General features: G+C 48.8%; 1 protein-coding gene across 2 annotated transcripts in view; it reads right to left on the reverse strand.

Annotated features, from left to right (window-relative positions):
* LOC129711009 (dedicator of cytokinesis protein 7-like) overlaps positions 1 to 17,162 on the reverse strand; it is a 162,511-nt gene that overhangs the window by 126,317 nt on the left and 19,032 nt on the right. For both annotated transcript variants that reach the window (XM_055658351.1, XM_055658350.1), the window contains exons 9-14: positions 15,318 to 15,458; positions 13,702 to 13,782; positions 12,170 to 12,329; positions 10,778 to 10,875; positions 7,023 to 7,116; positions 4,436 to 4,598 (exon numbers count right to left, since the gene is read on the reverse strand). In XM_055658351.1, the coding sequence (XP_055514326.1) occupies positions 4,436 to 4,598; positions 7,023 to 7,116; positions 10,778 to 10,875; positions 12,170 to 12,329; positions 13,702 to 13,782; positions 15,318 to 15,458 (737 nt within the window). The remainder of the gene's footprint in view (positions 1 to 4,435; positions 4,599 to 7,022; positions 7,117 to 10,777; positions 10,876 to 12,169; positions 12,330 to 13,701; positions 13,783 to 15,317; positions 15,459 to 17,162) is intronic.

Here is a 17,162-nt window from a genome sequence, read left to right on the forward strand (position 1 = left end):
ACAATAAACAATAGGTGCAGGAGAAGGCCATTTGGTCCATCGAGCCATTCAATGTGATCATGGCTGATCATCCCCAATCATTCCTGCCTTCTCCCCATATCCCCTGACTCTGCTATTTTTAAGAGCCTTATCTAACCCTCTTGAAAGCATCCAGAGAACCTGCCTCCAGAGTCAGAGAATTCCACAGACTCACCACTCTCTGTGAGAAAAAGTGTTTCCTCGTCTCCGTTCTAAATGGCTTACCCCTTAATCTTAAACTGTGTGGCCCCTGGTTCTGGACTCCCCCAACATCAGGGACATGTTTCCTGCCTCTAGCGTAACACTTTTAACAATCTTATATGTTTCAATGAGATGCCCTCTCATCCTTATAAACTCCAGAGTGTACAAGCCCAACTGCTCCATTCTCTCAGCATATGACAGTCCCGCCATCCCGGATATTAACCTTGTAAACCTACGCTGCGCTCCCTCAATAGCAAGAATGTCCTTCCTCAAATTAGGGGACCAAAACTGCACACACTACTCCAAGTGTGGTCTCACTAGGGCCCTTGCATACAATATCATTTGGGAACGGCTCCATCCAAGATATGTTATAGCCCAGACCATCACACTAAGCAACCTCCCTTCCATTGACTCCATCGCTGCCTCAGCAAGGCCAGCAGCATCATCACGGACCAGTCTCACCCGGGACACTACTCTCCCATCTGGCAAGAGGTACAGAAGCGTGAAAACGCACACCGCCAGATTCAGGAAATGGGCACAAAAAGCTGGAGTAACTCAGCGGGTCAGGCAGCATCTCTGGAGAAAAGGAACAGGTGATGGTCTCGGGTCGGGAACCTTCTTCAGGGACAGTTTCTACTCGGCAGTCATCGGGCAACTTCAAGCGGGCTCTCTCGCGGATTAGACGAGGCTCCACCATCAGTTGCCCGAAAATCGGTGGTGGACCCGAACATGTTGTCTTAGAAACATAGAAAATAGGTGCAGGAGGAGGCCATTCGGCCCTTCGAGCCAGCACCGCCATTCATTGTGATCATGGCTGATCATCCCCTATCAGTAACCCGTGCCTGCCATCTCCCCATATCCCTTGACTCCACTAGCCCCTAGAGCTCCATCTAATTCGATCCCGATTAGGGGTGCTGTCTGTACGGAGTTTGCACGTTCTCCCCGTGACCTGCGTGGGTTTTCCCTGAGATCTTCGGTTTCCTCTCACACTCCAAAGACGTACAGGTTTGTAGGTTCGTAAAAATGCTGGAGAAACTCAGCGGGTGCAGCAGCATCTATGGAGCATCTGCAGTTCCTTCTTAAACAGGTTTGTAGGTTAATTAGCTCCGAGATAGAAACATAGAAATAGGTGCATGAGGAGGCCATTCGGCCCTTCGGCCCTTCGAGCCAGCACCACCATTCATTGCGATCATGGCTGATCGTCCCCTATCAATAACCCGTGCCTGCCTTCTCCCCATATCCCTTGACTCCACTAGCCCCTAAAGCTCTATCTAACTCTCACTTAAATCCATCCAGTGACTTGGCCTCCACTGCCCTCTGTGGCAGGGAATTCCACAAATTCACAACTCTCTGGGTGAAAAAGTTTTTTCTCACCTCAGTCTTAAATGACCTCCCCTTTATTCTGAGGTGTTTGAAGGTGTTATGTTCATGATGAGATGATGCCTGGAAGGAAAGCGGCAATGGACACTCACAGTTCTTGGTTCATGTCACGCAGGGAGAGGTACCTTCCCATTCTAGTGCAAGTTTACGTCCAATTAAAGCTAGTTCTCCAATGAGTTAGGTGGGAGGTCAGGGCCACCAACATTGCTGGTGAGAAGTCCCCCCTCCTCTGAAAATGCATCAGCCGATCTCGACCTCATCGGAGCTTCTGCAACGATCGAAGGGAGGAATTTGCTGCCTGAGGTCGAAGCCGGCAGATCCGTTTCCTGTACGTGACTTCGGAGAAGCCGGTACCTTGGCCCCCTGGTGGCCTAGGCTAACCGCTCCGGTACCGTTGGACTCCTTTCGAAGGCCGTGACCTCTGTTGGCCCAGCAAAACGCATAATCCTAGTATATACACTGACAATTGACGGGCAGCACGGTGGCGCAGCGGTAGAGTTGCTGCCTCACAGCGCCAGAGACCCGGGTTGGATCCTAACTGCAGGCACTGTCTGTACGGAGTTTGCAACGTTCTCCCCGTGACCCGCGTGTGTTTTCTCCGGGATCTTCGGTTTCCTCCCACGCTCCAAAGACGTGGTGGTTTGTAGGCTAATTGGTCTAATCGTAGAATGTCCCTAGTGTGTGTAGGATAGCATTAGTGTGCGGGGATCGCTGGTCGGCACAGACTCGGTGGGCCGAAGGGCCTGTTTCTGCACTCTATCTCTGAACTAAACTACAAAAAAAAAGGCCTCGTTCTTAAGAGAGGTGAACGACACAACAAAGGCTTGCTCTGCATTTCAACCTTTTAGGCAACATCACCACAAGGACAGCTCTGTGAAGCCACAGCTCATTAGTTGTCGGATGACCGAGCCGTGCATTTCCCTCCCGATTGCATTGACAGTTCTGTTCCCGTCAACAACAGATGGCAGCAACTACCATACCTTGCAATTAAACTTCACTTTTAGTCAAATATTGGTTCACTAGTCAAATACGAGCCTGTCCCACTTGCGACTGCCCGCATCATTGACTGGCGTATCAGGTCACCGAACAATTTACGACGTGATGACGTATTGCCACATTACATGTTACCATATGGTCTGCGTTGACACGTTACTGAGCAATCTGTACTCAGCAGAGGCCTCACCTTTGTTCCCCTCTGTCCCCACCTCAATGAGTTCCACGTCCGCTACGACGTGGAGCTCTCCGCATCAAAGCGTTCTCCCATGGGAAGGGGCCCTCGCCCCACAGTGATGACCCCTACTCCCGTCTCCAACGGGCCCCCTCCTCTTAGACTCCCCCTCATGGCCATCTACCTGCTTTAGACCTTTTTATTTGAAACTGCTGGCGGGATATCGACCGCCTCAACTTCTCCACTGCCCTTTCTCAGTCTAATCACTCTCCCCCCCTGAATGTACAGCCCTCCACTCACTCAACAACAACCCAGACTGGGTGATCAAACCCGCCGACAAGGGAGGTGCCGTGGTAGTCTGGCGCACTGATCTCTACAATGCTGTGGCCACGCGCCAACTCTCAGACACCTCCTCCTACTTATCCTTGGACCATGACCCCACAGACGAGCACCAGGCCACTATCTCTAACACTATCAATGGCTTCATCACTTCCGGCTCCCTGCCCTTCCAAGCCTCCAACCTCATCGTTCCCCAGCCCCGCACGGCCCGATTTTACCTTCTCCCCAAAATCCACAAACCTGAATGTCCTGGTAGGCCCATTGTTTCCGCCTGTTTGTGCCCCACCAAACTTATTTCCATATACCTGGACTCCATCCTATCCCCCCTGGTTAAATCCCTCCCTACCTATGTCCAAGACACCTCACACGCTCTTCGTCTCCTCCATGACTTCCGTTTCCTAGGCCCCCACTCCCACATCTTCACCATGGATGTCCAGTCACTCTGCATCTCCATCCACCACCAGGAGGGTCTCAAAGCCCCCCGTTTCTTCCTCGACCAATCCCAGTCTACTGACCCTCTTCTCCGCCTAGCGGAGCTGGTCCTTACCCAATAACTTTTTGTTTGACTCCTCCCATTTCCTCCAAATACCAGGAGCGGCTATGGGCACGTGCATGGGTCCCAGCTATGCCTGCCTCTTTGTAGGGTATGTCGAACAATCCTTGTTGGGACATACTGTGGCCCCATCCCCGACCTCTACCTCCGCTACATCGCCAACTGCATTGGTGCTACCTCCTGCACCCACACGCAACTCACTGACTTCATCCACTTCACCACTAACTTCCATCCGGCACTCAAATACACCTGGACCATTTCCGACATCTCCCTACCGTTTCTAGACCTCACTATCTCCATCACAGGTGACAGACTATTAACCGACATCCACTATAAACCCACTGACTCCCATGGCTATCTGGGCTACACTTCTTCCCACCCTGCTTCCTGTAAGGACTCCATCCCCTACTCCCAATTCCTCCGTCTACGCCGCATCTGCTCCCAGGATGAGGTGTTCCACACCAGGGCATCGGAGACGTCCTCGTTCTTCAGGGAACGGGGGTTCCCCTCTTCTACTACAGATGAGGCTCTCACCAGGGTCTCTTCTATACCCCGTAAATCTGCTCTCACTCCCCATCTCCCCCCCCCCCCCCCACTCGTAACAAGGGCAGAGTCCCCCCTTGTCCTCACCTTCCACCCCACCAGCCGTCACATACAACAACTAATCCTCCGACATTTTCGCCACCTCCAACGGTAGTTGCAGATGATCAGCACCTAAATGCAAGCTCTTTCAGACAGACTCCATCTGTAGAGACTCATTGGGGCTGAAAGCCTACCTGTACGTTGTATGTGGAACGGAAAACCCTGACACGGGGAACTCCAACACCTCCAAGGTCAGATCTGTGTTCTCACTGTTGCTCGGCTTGACTTCCAAAAACTCGGGGTTAAAACAAAAGGTCGATGCTTCAGTAACATGGGACACTTCGAATCGAAAAACTCCTGCAAATTAACAGAGAGTTTCTTTCTGAATGCATCCCAAACCAACATCCAGGCCATCCCATTAGGACGAGCACCTCCACCCCATTTGCCCCAAAGCCCAATGGTCCAGACCCCACCACTACCTAACCCCACCACCACCCAAGAGCCAGGGGCCACACAGTTTAAGAATGAGGGGTAAGACATTTAGAACGGAGACGAGGAAACACTTTTGCTCACAGAGAGTGGTGATTCTGTGGAATTCTCTGCCTCAAAGGGCGGTGGAGGCAGGTTCTCTGGATGCTTTCAAGAGAGAGCTAGGTAGGGCTCTTAAAGATAGCGGAGTCAGGGGATATGGGGAGAAGGCAGAAACGGGGTACTGATTGGGGATGATCAGCCATGATCACATTGAATGGCGGTGCTGGCTCGAAGGGCCGAATGGCCTGCTCCTGCACCTATTGTCTATTGTCTATTACCCATCCCACCAGTACCCATGGAGTCAGAGTTATATACAGCGTGGAAACAACTTGCCCACACTGACCAACATGTCCCATCCACACTAGTCCCACTTGCCTGCGTTTGCCCCATATCCCTCCACACCTGTCCTATCCATATACCTGTCTACTCGTTTTCCTAAATTTCGCAATAGTCCCAGCCTCAACTACCTCCTCCAGCAGCTCGTTCCATATACCCACCACCCTTTGCATGGTAAAGTTACCCCTCAGATCCCCAGAAAATCTTGCCCCCCCCCTTCATCGTAAACCTACTAGATTTCCCCACTCTGGGCAAGAGACTCTGGGCATCCACCCGATCTTTTCCTCTCATGATCAGCCCCGTTAGTATCGGGACCCGCCAGCACCTAATGGCCCTTTCCCAATCCTATCAACATCCCAAAACCCCCACCTGGACCCAACCTCCACCAAGATCCCAGCCCCAGCAGAACCCGAGTGATGCTGTTGTGCTGCTGCAAGTAAGAATTTCATTGTCCTCTCTGGAACATATGACAATAACACACTTATGACTCCTCCTGGCCTTGGAGTGCAGGAGGATGAGGGGTGATCCTATAGAGGTGTACAAGATCATGGAAGGAACCAGACTGATTCCTGGGATGTCAGGACTGTCTTATGAAGAAAGACTGGATAGACTTGGTTTATACTCTCTAGAATTTAGGAGATTGAGAGGGGATCTTATAGAAAACTTACAAAATTCTTAAGGGGTTGGACAGGCTAGATGCAGGAAGATTGCTCCCGATGTTGGGGAAGTCCAGGACAAGGGGTCACAGCTTAAGGATAAGGGGGAAATCCTTTAAAACCGAGATGAGAAGAACTTTTTTCACACAGAGAGTGGTGAATCTCTGGAACTCTCTGCCACAGAGGGTAGTTGAGGCCACAGTTCATTGGCTATATTTAAGAGGGAGCTAGATGTGGCCCTTGTGGCTAAGGGGATCAGAAGGTATGGGGAGAAGGCAGGTACAGGATACTGAGTTGGATGATCAGCCATGATCATATTGAATGGCGGTGCAGGCTCGAAGGGCCGAATGGCCTCTACTCCTGCACCTAATTTCTATGTTTCTATGAATAGATCGGGTAGATGCACATAGTCTTTTGCCCAGAGTAGGGGAATCGAGAATCAGAGGACATAAGTTTAAGGGTGAAGAGGGGAGAGAGGGGGAGATCCAGTCTGAAGAAGAGTCTCGACCCGAAACGTCACCCATTCATCCTATCCTGAGATGCTGCCTGTCCTGCTGAGTTACTCCAGCTTTCTGCGTCTAATCTTCGGTTTCAACTAGGATGGAGAATCCCAGTGAACAAGGGAACGTACAGCAGGGCGCGGGATCCTCACATAGATCAGTTTTGCATTGAATTGATTTACACGGTGGCGCAGCGGTAGAGTTGCTGCCTTACAGCGAACACAGCGCCGGAGACCCGGGTTTGACCCCGACTGTCTGTACGGAGTTTGTACGTTCCCCCCGTGACCTGCGTGGGTTTTCTCTGAGATCTTTAATATCACAGTGAATCTCATTGTTTTGCACATCACACACAAAGTATGCAAAGGGGCACCACGTATAGGGCGGCGACAATGTTACAGTGTTCATTACCGTCCCCAGTTTCCCCCCCCCCCTCCCCTTTGTTCTCTCGATGCCTCCCCCCTCCCACCGCTGCCTTTAGGAAGGAGATGAGGAGGAATCTCTTTAGTCAGAGGGTGGTGAATCTGTGGAATTCTTTACCGCAGAACGCTGCGGAGACCTAGTCGATGGATGTTTTTACGGCAGAGATAGATAGATTCTTGATTAGTGCGGGTGTCAATGGTTATGGGGAGAAGGCAGGAGAATGGGGTTCGGAGGGAGAGATACATCAGCCATGATTGGCTGGCGGAGTAGACTTGATGGGCCGAATGGCCTAATTCTACTTGGTTATGACCTTATGAAACAACTGTTTTCACATTTACCTGGAATCCTCCGTTGTCGCCTCAGCAGAGTCGATGTTTTCTTCTCGTCGGCGATAAGTTTCATCAGGTCTTCATCACTGAGTTTATCTTCCTCCTGGAACCAAGACATTCCATTAGACGCAGCCATAGACGGCTGTGGGGGCCAAATCAATGGATACATTAAGGCAGAGATAGATGGATTCTTGATTGGTACGGGGTGACAGGGGTTATGGGGAGAGGGCAGGAGAACGGTCACGGTGGCACGGTGGTAGAGTTGCTGCCTTACAGCGAACACAGCGTCGGAGACCCGGGTTTGATCCCGACTACGGGCGCTGTCTGTACGGAGTTTGCACGTTCTCCCCGTGACCAGCGTGGGTTTTCTCTGAGATCTTCAGTTTCCTCCCACACTCCGAAGACGTACAGGTTTGTAGGTTAATTGGCTTAGCAAATGTAAAAATTGTCTCTAGTGTGTGAAGGATAGTGTTACTGTACGGGGATCGCTGGTCGGCACAGACCCGGCGGGCCGAAGGGCCTGTTTCTGTGCTGTATCACTAAACTAAACTAAAAATGGGGTTAAGAGGGCAAGATAGATCACCCATGATTCAATGGCAGAGGAGACTTAATGGGCCGAATGGCCTAATTCTGCTCCTATCACTTTTGAACTTAAATATACTAAGGCACTGCTGTAATTGTAGACTTTTCTTGTACAATCTATGCCAGTGGGGCAGAGAACAGAATGTGGTATTAATGATGAAGAATTTAATCCCCCGGAGAATGTGAATGATTTAATATGTGGAAGAAGCAACTGCAGATGCTGGTTTACACCGAAGATAGATACAAAATGCTGGAGTAACTCAGCGGGACAGGCAGCGTCTCTGGAGAGAAGGAATAGGTGACGTTTCGGGTCGAGACCCTTCTTCGGACTGAGAGTCAGGGGAGAGGGAAATGAGAGATGGTGAAGTAGAGAGATAGATAGAACAAATGAATGAACGATATGCTCAGGAGTAACAATGATGAAGGACAAAGGCCATTGTTTGTTAGCTGTGATCATTGTGCAAATCTATATTTAGAATAGTCACTTTGGTGAAACCTAGAGGGGATGGAACTTAGTCTAGAGCAGTGGTTTAACCTTTTTTTTGAAGATGCCCCACCTAATCACTGGAGTAACCTGATGCCCCCCCCCCCCCCGTCCCTGTGGAGATATATAATGGGTATCATTTAAAAAGTGAACTCCGTTTCAGCTGAAGAAGCTTAAAACGCCAATACCTTGGTTTAAACAAGCTTCAAAAGAACATGGCATCCATGAAAAAGAAAAATGAAATAAGCAAAAGACAGTTCTGAGCAAGAAATTACTAAAAAATTGTAAAAAAAAGAAAAAAACATTAGGTGGTATTAAAATAATAATAATGATAAATATGATAATAAAAGAGTATTCACAGGTAATAAAGAGAGAGAAAATTTCTATATTAGAATAATCTCTTATTTTTAATAAGAGATTAATTGCCCCCCTTAAAAAAAATGCCCCCCCGCTCAATTGCCCCCCTTAAAAATCAAATTGCCCCCCCTGTGGGGCGTACGCCCCACGTTGGGAACCACTGGTCTAGAGTCACAGCACGGAAACAGGCCCTTCTGCCCTAGCCCATGCTGACCAGCCGTACACTGGTTCTATCCCAAACACCAGGGACAATTTACCGAAACCAATCGACCTACAAATATGCACGTCTTTGGAGTGTGGGAGGAAACCGGAGCACCCGGAGAAAACCCACACAGGTCACGGGGAGAATGTACAACCCCCCCCCCCCCCGATATTAAGCACCCGTAGTCAGGATCAAATCCGGGTCTCTGGCGCTGTAAGACAGCAACCCCACCAAGCCGTCCAAACTAAACCATCTTAGATAAAAAAGGTACGTGCACTCAAAATTGTAAAACCACAGAAAGGTAGAGAAACTAACTGGCGAGGAAGTTTACTCTGAAACTGGAAGCAGGTGAGTAACTCATTGAGAGCAGGCAGCACATTAAATACAGACTGGGCCGCAGCATGGGGTGTTTAAGAAGGAACTGCAGATGCTGGAAAATCAAATGTACACAAAAATGCTGGAGAAGCTCAGTGGGTGCAGCAGCATCTAGGAGCGAAGGAAATAGGCAACGTTTCGGGCCGAAACCCAAAGGAAATAGGTAACGTTTCGGGTCGAAACCCGAAGGGTTTCGGCCCGAAACGTTGCCTATTTCCTTCGCTCCTAGATGCTGCTGCACCCGCTGAGCTTCTCCAGCATTTTTTGTGTACCTTAGCATGGAGTGACTGATTGAATGAGAGATACTTTATTTGATTAGTACGGGTATCAGGGGTTATGGGGAGAAGGCAGGAGAATGGAGTTAGGAAGGATAAGTTGGGGGGAGTCCAGAACCAGGGGCCACAGTCTAATAATAAGGAGTAAGACATTTAGAACGGAGATGAGGAAGCACTATTTCTCACAGAGAGTTGTGAGTCTGTGGAATTCTCTGCCTCAGAGGGCGGTGGACGCTGGTTCACTGGATACTTTCAAGAGAGAGCTAGATAGGGCTCTTAAAGGTAGCAGAGTCAGGGGGTATGGGGAGAAGGCAGGAACGGGGTACTGATTGGGGATGATCAGCCATGCTCACATTGAATGGCGGTGCTGGCTCGAAGGGCCGAATGGCCTACTCCTGCACCTATTGTCTATTGTGTACTGAGAGACAGATCAGCCATGATTGAATGGTGGAGCGGATGGGCCGAATGCCCTAATTCTGCTCCTATCATTTATGACCTTATGACCTTTGTTGTCGCATTTAAGGATAAGGGGGAAATCCTTTAAAACCAAGATGAGAAGAACTTTTTTCACACAGAGAGTGGTGAATCTCTGGAACTCTCTGCCACAGAGGGTAGTTAAGGCCAGTTCATTGGCTATATTTAAGAGGGTGTTAGATGTGGCCTTTGTGACTAAGGGGATCAGGGGGTATGGAGAGAAGGCAGGTACGGGATACTGAGTTGGATGATCAGCCATGATCATATTGAATGGCGGTGCAGGCTCGAAGGGCCGAATGGCCTACTCCTGCACCTAATTTCTATGTTTCTATGTTTCTATTTGACAAGTCACAGTATAGTTCTTTGTTTTGCGTGCCGTACACAGAGTATGCGAATAGTCACCATGCAAAGGGCGCTGACAAGATTTACAAAGTGTTCATAAGCGTCCTCAATGGTCTCCCCTTGTTCTCTCGACGGCCCCCCCAGACAAGGTCCCTCTTCATTCTTGGCGCCCCTTCCCCCCCCCACGCTGGTACCACCTGTTGTAGTCATAAGGCCCTGTCCCACTGTACAAGCTAATTCAAGAGTTCTCCTGAGTTTCCCCTGATTCGAAGTGAGTAACCCGTATTCACTCTGTCAGTAAAACCCCTGTCCCACTGTACGAGTTCATTCCAAGAGTTCTCCCGAGTTTCCCCTGATTCGAACTCGGAGATTTACGGTAATGGCCGCTCGTCGGTACTCAGGGCTCTCGTGGACATTTTCCAACATTGTTGAAAAATCTTCACCAGTCTTCACCAGCTTACCGCGTTTCCCGAGTACCTGCCGTTAGCGTTACGAGCCGCTAAGAGACGTCCCCGAGCTCCGACGTACCCGCTACGTTCATTCAGTTTGATTTTTTTTTTAACTCGGGAGAGCTCTTGTGTAAACTCGTACCGTGGGGCAGACAGGTCCTTTATTCACTCACTGCTCTGGGGCGTACCGTGCACCTATTGATCGCACTGGGTATTCACCGTACCTGTTTATTGAACATCTGGAGATTATACTGAGCGGGCCGCAATAAGTGGATGCTGTATTTGCTGTCCAGTGAATGCGAACGCATCTCAGTCCCACTGCCTGCAGGAAGAAACAAAGGAATATTTACAGCAACTGACCACCACTACGTTTGATGGGGGGGGGGGAGGGGGGTGGGGCTGGCATGAGGGGGTCACGGAGAACAACGAGGGATCATTGGGGGCTGTAATGAACTTTGCTGGCACCCTATATATAGCAATAGCAGAGTCACGGGATATGGGGAGAAGGCAGGAACGGGGTACTGATTGGGGATGATCAGCCATGATCACATTGAATGCCAGTGCTGGCTCGAAGGGCCGAATGGCCTACTCCTGCACCTATTGTCTATTGTCTACTGACGCTTTACATACGTTGTGAATGAAAAACATAGAATGTCACCATTTAGTTTTGTTTAGAGATACAGTGTGGAAACAGGCCCTTCAGCCCACCGAGACAGCACTGACTAGTGATCCCCGCACACTAACCTACACACACTAGGGACAAGTTTATATTTACACCAAGCCAATTAACCTACAAACCTGCAAATTTGGTCAATGTGTGCATCCACTATCTCCTTAGTTTAGTTTAGTTTAGTTTTGATATACTGTGCAGAAATGGGCCCCTTCAGCCCACGGAGTCTGTACCAACCAGCGATCCCTGCACAGTAACGCTATCCTACACACTAGGGACAATTGATATATGTTTTAATGCCAATCCAATTAACCTTCAAACCTGTACGTTTTGGGAGCATGGGAGGAAACCGAAGATCTCTGAGAAAATCCATGCAAGTCACAGGGAGAACGTACAAACTCTGCACAGACAGCACCCGTAGTCAGGATCGAACCTGTAAGGCAGCAACTCTACTGCTGTGCCGCCCATAACCTTGGAATGCGGGTCCTTTGCTTCTGAGGATTTAATTTCGCCGATGCCTTACTAAAATGAATGTCAGTATCTTTCAAGTCCTCATTTGCTCCATACCACAGATGAAGAATGGAGTCTGAAGAAGGGTCTCGACCCGAAACGTCACCCATTCCTTCTCTCCAGAGATGCTGCCTGACCTGCTGAATTACTCCAGCTTTTTGCTGAACAAGGAGACTATTCTGTGGAGACTGTCTGTGGAATTCTCTGCCTCAGAGGGCGGGGAGGCAGGTTCTCTGGATGCTTTCAAGAGAGAGCTAGATAGGGCTCTTAAAAACAGCGGAGTCTGGGGATATGGGGAAAAGGCAGGAACGGGGCACTGATTGGGGATGATCAGCCATGATCACATTGAATGGCGGTGCTGGCTCGAAGGGCCGAATGGCCTACTCCTGCACCTATTGTCTATTGTCTATTATCTATTGGCCTTGGGTTAGATTACCTCCAGTATTGCCGTCTCTGTCCAGTGAATTGTGGGATCCACTGGTGGATGTGAGGCTTGTGAGATCTACAGCAGCCCAGGCAAAAGGCATCCGATAGGACTTCAAGCGTTGACAGAAGGACATCGCCTGGAACCGAAGCTTTGCGATCTTCTCTTTACTCTGGAAAGTATTTTAGACACGTTAGGTTCCGGGGTTTGGTTCAGGACCACGAGGAACATCTACAGCCATAGGAAGGACTGCAGGAAATAGACTAATGACACCACGTTGAGCAGCAAGAGCAATAACAAACCAGTGGTAGCAAACTTGCTTCTTGTTCACAAACCTTTTAGACTTTAGAGATACAGCGCGGAAACAGGCCCTTCGGCCCACCGAGCCCGCACTGACCAGCAATCGATCACCCCGTACACTAGGACTATCCTATACACTAGGGACATATTATAATTTTTATCACCAAAGCCAATTAACCTGCAAACCTGTACGTCTTTGGAGTGTGAGAGGAAACTGGAACACCCAGAAAAAGGTCACGGGGAGAACGTGCAAACTCCGTACAGACAGCGCCCATAGACGGGATCGAACCCGGGTCTCTGGCGCTGTGAGGCAGCAACTCTACCGCTGCGCCTCCGTGCCAACCCTGCGCCACCCCACGCGTACAATGAGCGCAATGTGTGATGAGCGTCTGGGCCAATGTTCGCTGGAGGGTCTCATTGAAACATGAATAGTGAGAGGCCTGGATAGAGTGGATGCGGAGAGGATGTTTCCACTAGTGGGAGAGTCTAGGACCAGAGGGATCCGTACCACAGCCTCAGAATAAAAGGACGTACCTTTATACAAGAGATGAGGAGGAATTTCTTTAGTCGGTGGGTGGTGAATCTGTGGAATTCATGCCACAGACAGCTGTGGACATCAAGGTATTGGGTATTTTTAAAGCGGAGATTGATAGATTTGTGATCAGTACGGGTATCAGGGGTTTTGGAGAGAAGGCAGGAGAATGGGGTTGAGAGGGAAAGATAGGTCAGCCATGATTGAATGATGGAGTAGACTTGATGGGCCGAATGGCCTAATACTGCTCTAGTTGGGAGGGCCAGTCCCTTATCACAGTTATACCTTCAGTGCTTTGGCACGCCCAGCACTTAGTCATAGAGCAATACGGTGTGGAAACAGGCCATTCGGCCCATCTTGCCCACACTGGCCAACATGTCCCAGCTATACCAGTCCCACCTGCCTGTGTTTGGTCCATATCCCTCCAAACCTGGTCCTATCCATGTCCTGTCTAACTGTTTCTTAAAAGTTGGAATAGTCCCAGCCTCAACTACCTCCTCTGGCAGCTTGTTCCATACACCCACCACCCTTTGTGTGAAAATGTTACCCCTCAGATTCCTATCAAATCTTTTCCCCTTCACCTTGAACCTATGACCCTTGGTTCCCCTACTCTGGGCAAGAGACTCTGTGCATCTACCCGATCTATTCCTCTCATGGTTTTATACTTGGTCTCACTGGCATGGGCGTTGTCCGGGGGATTCCAGCCACGTACCTTGGCCGTTTCGCAGTCTTTAATGGTCATGTAGGGCTCAGCACACTCGGCAATGCTGCCCTGCTGAAGAACCTTCTCCACCTGCACGAAAACACAGAGACGTGGCCAATGTGGGAAACAAACAAGAATAGTAAATCCAACATCAAAAAGCAGAACACACGTGCAACTAATTCTCAGCAGCGTCAGGAAAAGGACTTCCATACACAACCTGAACCAAAGGCTCGCAAAGACCGTGGAAAGGTCTCGACCCGAAACATCACCCATTCCATCTCTGCCACAGAAGTCCGTGGAGGCCAATTCACCGGATGTTTTCAACAGAGAGTTGGATATCGCTCTTAGAGCTAACGGAATCAAGGGATATGGGGAGAAATGAGGAACGGGGTACTGATTGTGGATGATCAGCTAAGATGGTATTGAATGGTGGTGCTGGCTCGAAGGGCCGAATGGCCTACAACTGCACCTGTTGTCTATGTTTCTATCCAAAGATGCTGCCTGTCCCGAGTTATTCCAGCATTTTGTGTCTACTTAAGGCTCAGACTAGTGGTTTGGGCATTTGGGTTGTAACTCACACTGGGACGTGGAGTCTGTGATTATTAGTATAGATATACATGAACACATACATATACATATACCTATACATGTACAGGAGTGGGAGCACATTGGCACAGCTAGTAAAGCCTCTATCATACAACTCCAGTGATCCAGTTTCAATCCTGACCTCAAGTGCCAACATAGAAACATAGAAAAGGGAAGCAGGAGGAGGCTATTTGGCCCTTCGAGCCAGCACCGCCATTCATATTAATCACGGCTGATCATGCACAATCAATAACCCGTGCCTGCCTTCTCCCCCTATCCCTTGATTCCACCAGCCCCTGGAGCTCTATCTAACTCTCTTTTAAATTCATCCAGTGAATTGGCCTCCACTGCCCGCTGTGGCAGAGAAATCCACAACTCTCTGGGTGAAAAAGTACTTAATCTCAGTTTTAAATGGCCTCCCCTTTATTCTTAGACTAGACTGTGGCCCCTGGTTCTGGACTCCCCCATCATTGGGAACATTATTCCTGCATCTAGCTTGTCAAGTCCTTTTACAGTTTTATATGTTTCTATAAGATCCCCTCTCATCCTTCTAAATTCCAGTGAATACAAGCCCAGTCTTTGCAATCCTTCCTCATATGACAGTCCCGCCTAACCTGCAAACCTTCCCTGTAATTATCCCAGAATAAACAGTGGAATCAACATTTACATCAGAACCCGATGACTAAAGGTCATAGAGTCATACAGCGTGGAAACAGGCCCTTCGACCCAACTTGCCCACACCATCTAACATGTCCCATCTACACTAGTCCCACTTGCCTGCATTTGGCCCATATCCCCCTAAACCTAAACCTATCCATGTACCTGTCAAATTGCTTCTTGAGCAAGTTGCAATAATCCCAGCCTCAACTATCTCCTCTGGCAGCTCTTTCCATTCACCCACCACCCATGGTGTGAAATATGTTACCCTTGGGATTCTCATAAAATCTTCACCCCCCCCCCTCACCTTAAACCTATGCCCTCTGGTGCTGTGGTTGTGTGATTATCCAGAGATCTTGCAAAGGCTCTGATACAGACAGTACCTTGATGACCAGGTAGATTTCAGAAGAGGGGTGGGTGATTGAGAAGATGGCCTTCTTGAAATAACATGGGGCATCATCATGAGTCTGGATGATTCCTCGAAATTCTTTAGAGTTGAGATCCAAGTAAAAGTTTTCTGAAATCTATGAAAAAAAGATGAGATTGGTTTGCAGTAGAATCTAACGTCGACAATGATGTGAACAGTGGCCTTTTATCAGGTTCTAACATTGTTTGTCTCTTTAATAGTTTCATCAGAGTCTATGTTCCCTGTAATCCCACAGGATTGTAGGAATGTAGTGTATTTCACATATGTTAAGTATGGTATATGTACAGGCACTCCCAGACTTGTGTAAACTTGCACATGCCTAGGCTGACCTTTCTAAGATAGTTCCAAATGCATGCCTCCAGATTCAGGGACAGTTTCTTCCCAGCTGTTATCAGGCAAATGAATCATCCTACCACAACCAGAGAGCAGTGGCTGAACTACTATCTACCTCATTGGTGACGCTCGAACTATCCTTGATCGGACTTTGCTGGCTTTACCTTGCGCTAAATGTTTTTCCCTTATCATGTATCTGTACACTGTAAATGGCTCGAATATAATCAAGTATTGTCCTTCTGCTGACTGGGATAGCACGCACCATACCCTGCGTGGGTTTTCTCTGCTTTCCTCCCACACTCCAAAGACGTGCAGGTTTGTAGGTTAATTGACTTCAGTAAAATTGTAAATTGTCCCTCGTGTTTAGGATAGTGTTAGCGTGCGGGGATCGATGGTCGGCACGGACTTGGTGGGCCGAAGGGCCTGTATCTCTAAACTCAACTAAACTAAGTCTGAAGAAGGATTTCCACCCGAAATGTCGCCTGTTCTTTCACTCCATTGATGCTGCCTCACCCGCTGAGTTTCTCCAGCATTTTTGTCTACCTTCGATGGGGTAATCAACTGGAAAGGCTTCTCGCTCCACGGATCCTTCCTGACCTGTGGAATGCTTTAGGCATCCTCAGTTTTTGATTTCGGATTTACAACATCTTTAATATTCTGCTTTTGGAGGTAGAACATGTTGGAGTGATATCTGGTTCTACAATGGAGGTAGACAAAAATGCTGGAGAAACTCAGCGGGTGAGGCAGCATCTATGGAGCAAAGGAAATAGGCAACGTTTCGGGCCGAGACCCTTCTTCAGACCCTGGTTCTAGAATGTAGGACTATTGAATGAACAGCTTTGGCAACAGCATCTGTAACAAATTCTTCAAAGGACTGTGGCGACATGAGAGGCGTTGCAGGTCAGTTATGACTGCCTAATTCAGTTCAGTTTAGTTTATTGCCAGTAAAGTTAAGAACTTTAGTTTAAACAATTGCTTAGGCATGTGCAAGTTTACGCAAGGCGCCTCTTACGCAAGTCTGGGAGGGCCTGGACATATACCGTACTTAACATATGTGAAATACACTGCATTCAATCACACCTCAACAATATTGCCCGCAGAAACGAATGGTAAAGTATCTGCTGTGATCAATCACAAATAGCTCCACTTTTAGTTTAGTTTAGAGATAGAGATAGAAACATAGAAATTAGGTGCAAACAGGCCATTCGGCCCTCGAGTCTGCGCCATTCACTAGATCATGGCTGATCCCCTCAGTATCACACTAACACTATCCCCCTGATCCCCATTAGGGCACACATCTAACACCTCTAAATATAGCCAAGCCAACTGGCCTCAACCTACCCTCTGAGGCAGAGAGTTCCAGAGATTCACGACTCTCTGTGTGAAAAACGCGGAAACAGGCCCTTCGGCCCGAGTCTGCGATTACTAGCAATCCCCGCACACTAATACTATCCCACACGCACTAGGG

The sequence above is a fragment of the Leucoraja erinacea genome, chromosome 29, assembly GCF_028641065.1.
Source record: "Leucoraja erinacea ecotype New England chromosome 29, Leri_hhj_1, whole genome shotgun sequence".
NCBI classification, from domain to species: Eukaryota; Metazoa; Chordata; class Chondrichthyes; order Rajiformes; family Rajidae; genus Leucoraja; species Leucoraja erinaceus.